This window comes from Marmota marmota, unplaced genomic scaffold (genome assembly GCF_001458135.2).
Source record: "Marmota marmota marmota unplaced genomic scaffold, marMar, whole genome shotgun sequence".
NCBI lineage: Eukaryota > Metazoa > Chordata > Mammalia > Rodentia > Sciuridae > Marmota > Marmota marmota.
Window position 1 is genome coordinate 22,579,931 of NW_026000242.1, and position 5,022 is coordinate 22,584,952.

The 5,022-nt window shown below is 31.6% G+C and overlaps 1 protein-coding gene across 1 annotated transcript in view; it reads right to left on the reverse strand.

Annotated features, from left to right (window-relative positions):
- Cntn5 (contactin 5) overlaps positions 1-5,022 on the reverse strand; it is a 1,225,793-nt gene that overhangs the window by 491,443 nt on the left and 729,328 nt on the right. The window contains exons 5-6 of the mRNA XM_015489961.2: positions 3,851-3,974; positions 3,557-3,732 (exon numbers count right to left, since the gene is read on the reverse strand). Coding sequence (XP_015345447.2) covers positions 3,557-3,732; positions 3,851-3,974 — 300 coding nt within the window. The remainder of the gene's footprint in view (positions 1-3,556; positions 3,733-3,850; positions 3,975-5,022) is intronic.

Here is a 5,022-nt window from a genome sequence, read left to right on the forward strand (position 1 = left end):
CTTTAGGGTTCTATAGTTTTCATTGTATAGATCTTTCACCTCTTTTGTTAAGTTGATTCCCAAGCATTTTATTTATTTTTTTATTTATTTGAGGATATTGTGAATGGGGTAGTTTTCCTCATTTCCTTTTCAGAGGATTTGTCACTGATAAACAGGAATGCCTTTGATTTATGGGTGTTGATTTTATATCCTGCCACTGTGCTGAATTCATTTACTAGTTAAATAACCCAATCAACAAATGGGCCAAGGACCTGAGCGGACACTTTTCAGAAGAGGACATACAATCAAACAACAAATATACAAAAAATGCTCATCATCTCTACAATCAGAGAAATGCAAATTAAAACTACTCTAAGATAACATCTCAGTCCAGTAAGAATGGCAGCCATGATGAAGACAAATAACAAGTGCTGGCGAGGATGCGGGGGAAAGGTACACTCATACACTGCTGGTGGGACTGCAAATTGGTGCAGCCAATTTGGAAAGCAGTATGGAGATTTCTTGGAAAGCTGGGAATGGAACCCCCATTTGACCCAGCTATTCCTCTTCTCAGACTATACCCCAAAGACCTAAAAAGAGCATGCTATAGGGACACTGCTACATCGATGTTCATAGCAGCACAATTCACAATAGCAAGACTGTGGAACCAACCTAGATGCCCTTCAATGGATGAATGGATAAAAAAAATCTGGCATATATACACAATGGAATATTACTCAGCACTAAAAAATAACAAGATCATGGCATTTGCAGGAAAATGGATGGCATTAGAGCAGATTATGCTAAGTAAAGTTAGCCAATCCCCCAAAAAACAAATGCCGAATGTCTTCTTTGATATAAGGGGGGTGACTCAAAATGGGGAAGAGAGGAAGAGAATGGGAAGAAGATTACCTCTACATAGGAAAGAGGGATGCGAGGGAAAGGGAGGAAGAAAGGGAATTGCATGGATGGTGGAAGTAGACCCTCATTGTTATACAAAATACATGTATGAAGATGTGAGAAAAAAAAAAAAGAATAGCGTTATCCTAGATTAGGAATAGAGAAGTGATGGAAGGGGAGGGGATGGGTTGGGGAGATAGGAAGGATAGTAGAATGAAACATACATTATTATTATTGTGTGTATATATGTGAATGCTTGACCAATGTGATTCTGCAAACTGTATACTCAGAAAAATGAGATATTATATCCCATCTGATTCAAATGTATAATATGTCAAGGTCATTGTACTGTCATGTGTAACTAATTAAAACAATTTAAAAAAAAGAACAATGGCAAGAACAAAGAAAGAAAGAATGAAAGAACCAAACGAACGAAAGAAAGAAAGCAACTGTCCCCTTCAGCCAGGAACACCCAGGGGGACACCTAACTCAGGGAATACTCCATATCCAAGGCATCCCCTTAGTTAGATGGGTTGAGATGGAGGGGCAGGGTCACAAGATCCAACCAATGGATGCACAGATACTGCTGACCATGATCTTTACTTTAAAAATATGAAAATACTGTCCTAAAAGAAGCTGAGGACAGATTTATGTTGAATAGATTATAGCTTTCCATGCCTGATTATGTATCTGTAAGTGTAGGTGCCAGAGTGCATGCTCCAAAAGTGGATGGGTATTTGATAACTGTCAATATTCAAGACAGGAAGGCTAGGAAATCACAGCAAAATGGACATTTTGATCATCAAAGAAAACAGACTGTTGCTCTAAAGCACACATAAAAATACTTGGCATGGTTGGCTGTATCCAAATAGAAACACATAATATATAAACTACTGCTAATTGATATACTTGTATCAGATTAAGCAACTAATATTTATATACCATATTCTTTGTACTTGCTGTATCTGTCATGAAAATGCTGTGCTGCTGAACAGTGGAGCAATTAGAAAGAATTTTTGTTTCTTATAGTAGTTTACTAGGTGCATTCTGAAAAGTAATAGGGTCTGTGATAAAATACATATTGTTTTTTAAAATAAAAGAAATGTATTTGGGTTGCTATTTTGGTACTTTTTGTATTTGTAAATGCACCTAACTAAAGTCCTTATTCATGTCTACTTTAAAAGATAATATTTAGATTTTCCTAGGACCTAGCTCAGTAGTCTCCAAACCATATCTGTTATCAACCCTTTGATTTTTATTTTCTTCTTCACACTTTAACAGTGTGCCTGGATTCTAGGTTAATTAAAAATGATATTTGAGAAAGAATATTTAGAGAAAATAAATTATTGCATTCTTCAGGGTGTAATTTTAACTTAAAAATTGTTTTATGATAATGTAACCAATACAATTACGTGTATTAATATAATTATTACTGGCCTTTCCTCTGTATAATCTTAAAAATTTTAAATTTAAGTGGGATTACTTTCCACAGAATGATATAACAAAGTTTTTTTTTTTAATCTGGTAGCCTATCTTCACTTTGGTGCAATGCCTCCTCAAATGTGAAATATTTTAAGAGTTTCTAAGAAATTAATATAATCAATTAGGTATATGACCTATATTAGAAAAATATTTATATTAATATATATATATATATATATATATATATATATGAATATGTTTGTATTTCTAAATGTTTATATATAGACACTCTAAATGTATATATATATATATATGTATATATACACACACATATATATATACATGTGTATAAATATACACATGTATATGTATATACATATATGTCTGTGTGTATGTCTGTATAACACACAAATATATACATGCATTGATGAATAATGGGGTAACCTGTAGAATGCATCAGCAGGACAGTTTGCCATTCTGTGAACATTAGAGATCACAGAGTGTACTTATACAGACTAAGAAAACTATGATATCACAAGGTGATATGAGAACATCATATACACAATTTATCAATGATTAAAATGTTATGTGGCACATGAATGTATATGTGTATGTATGTGTATATATATATATATATATATACACACATACACATATACATATATGTACATATGTTTGAGTCTGTGTGCATATATACATAAAACTTTATATATATAAACATGAATATACATATATACACACATATATATACAAAACTATATATGGTACTATTTATTCAGTTCACAAATTAACACACTGAATTTTATAATAAGAATCTAAAATATTCACATTTCAGAAACATTTCTTTGATCATATAATTCTAAGCAGAATTTTTAGAATATGCCATTTTATGCTTGGAAGAGTCTATAGAGAATAATGATTATGACATTTTAGAAAAATAAAAGCAAGTAAATAGATATTTTTGAAAAGTAGAGAAGTCAGATTACAAAAGATAGTTGAATTCTAAAACTTTATCTTCTTTAATACATAGAATTTTAACTTCACAGACTAATGTATCAGAGTAATTTGTAAAAAGCAAATATTTTGGGGAAATTCAAACTACTTCAGGAAAAAGTACATTGTTTGCATAGTTCTAATCCTTACCATAGTTTTCAGCAGTGTTTTAAAATTTACAGTCTTAAGCTTTAATTTAGCTAAAAATTAAAACTACATGTATATACACCACATATAGGAAAAAATCATATACTTTACTCACAGGCAAACTGAAGTGTGGCTTCTCTACTCAGAATACTTCCAAAGGTGTTGGTTGCTAAACACTGATAATGACCAGAGTCCTTCGCTTCATTTGGATTGTTTATGATGAAGGTGCCATCTATCAAACTATAGCGGTAATCACTTTCCAAATCTATTTCTGTTCCATTCCGAAGCCATCTTAGGAAAAAAATAAGAAGATAAATTATCTAAGATATTATGATACTCCATGGGAGTGTATCTCATTGATGAGAATTTTTTCAGATTAACGAGCAATGATAAATATTGTTTTATCTACCTGTAGCTGGGAACTGGGTTGCCACGAACTTCACAATTCAATGCTACCTTCTTCTCATCAGAATCAGTTGGGAAAATGATGTCATCTGGTTCTTGTACAAACACTGGCCCGTAGTCCACACTTTCTGTAAGGACCAAAAAAGATGCACATCATAATTCCTCAAAAGAGCAAGATACTTTGTTCTCCACCTCACTATATTTGTATTCAAGATTACTGCTCTTTGTAATCAACAAATTTCAAAAGAAGGTATAACTAATATAATAGTCAATGTATAACTACATTGTTTTTCATAAATTGCAGAGATTTAAAAATAATTTTATCCACCAAAAATATTTTAAATTTATGATATATGCAATAGAAAAACAAATATCTCAAACATTTCTATATATTTTTTCAACATATATTTTGTTTACATCTTGCAAAGTAGAGCTAAAGAAATTATTAAACATAAACATTTAAAAAAGGCTAAAAGTTTATAAAACTCCTAGAATCTTAAGAATAACAACAAAGAAAAGTAACAAATTAATATTGTGTCACTAACTGAATGCTATACATATAAACATGCTGGTCCACATGCATTCCTTGTATATTTCTTTCTTTTCACTTATTTGCTCAAGCACTACTTAATGCTAATGATGATAAAGTATAAGGAAATTTGACGTAATGCAAATAAACATGTTTTCCAGAAATGAGACATGTCCTCCAAAATGTCATAAAAATTAATTAATATGTCAAAACATTAACCATTAAGTGTTCCATCAGTAGATTCATGTACTCAGTAAGGAAATCAGAGGAGAAAAGGTATAAGGAAGAAAGGGGAAGAGTGGAAAGAACACTTAAGTGTGTTTCCTTTTACATTCCATGTATGAGATTTTACTTAGTTCATAGTCTTAGAAGTCTTATTATAAAGGTAATTTGAAAGTAGTAAAAACTTCATAGAAAAAGTGGGAATTAAAATGAACCGTATATAGCAGCCTAGGCTTAAGTTTTATAATTTTGCTGGAGAAGTGATGAGCAAGCATGGTGTTGGGGATGTGAGCAGGTCATCTCAGTTTGCAGCTTTGTCAAAGTTCAGAGCATCATGTGCAGATTTAGGATTTGTAAAATTCTGATTTGTGAATTTGGGAAAAGTAACTCTTTTTTTTCTTTTCTTTTTTTTTTTTTTTTTTTTT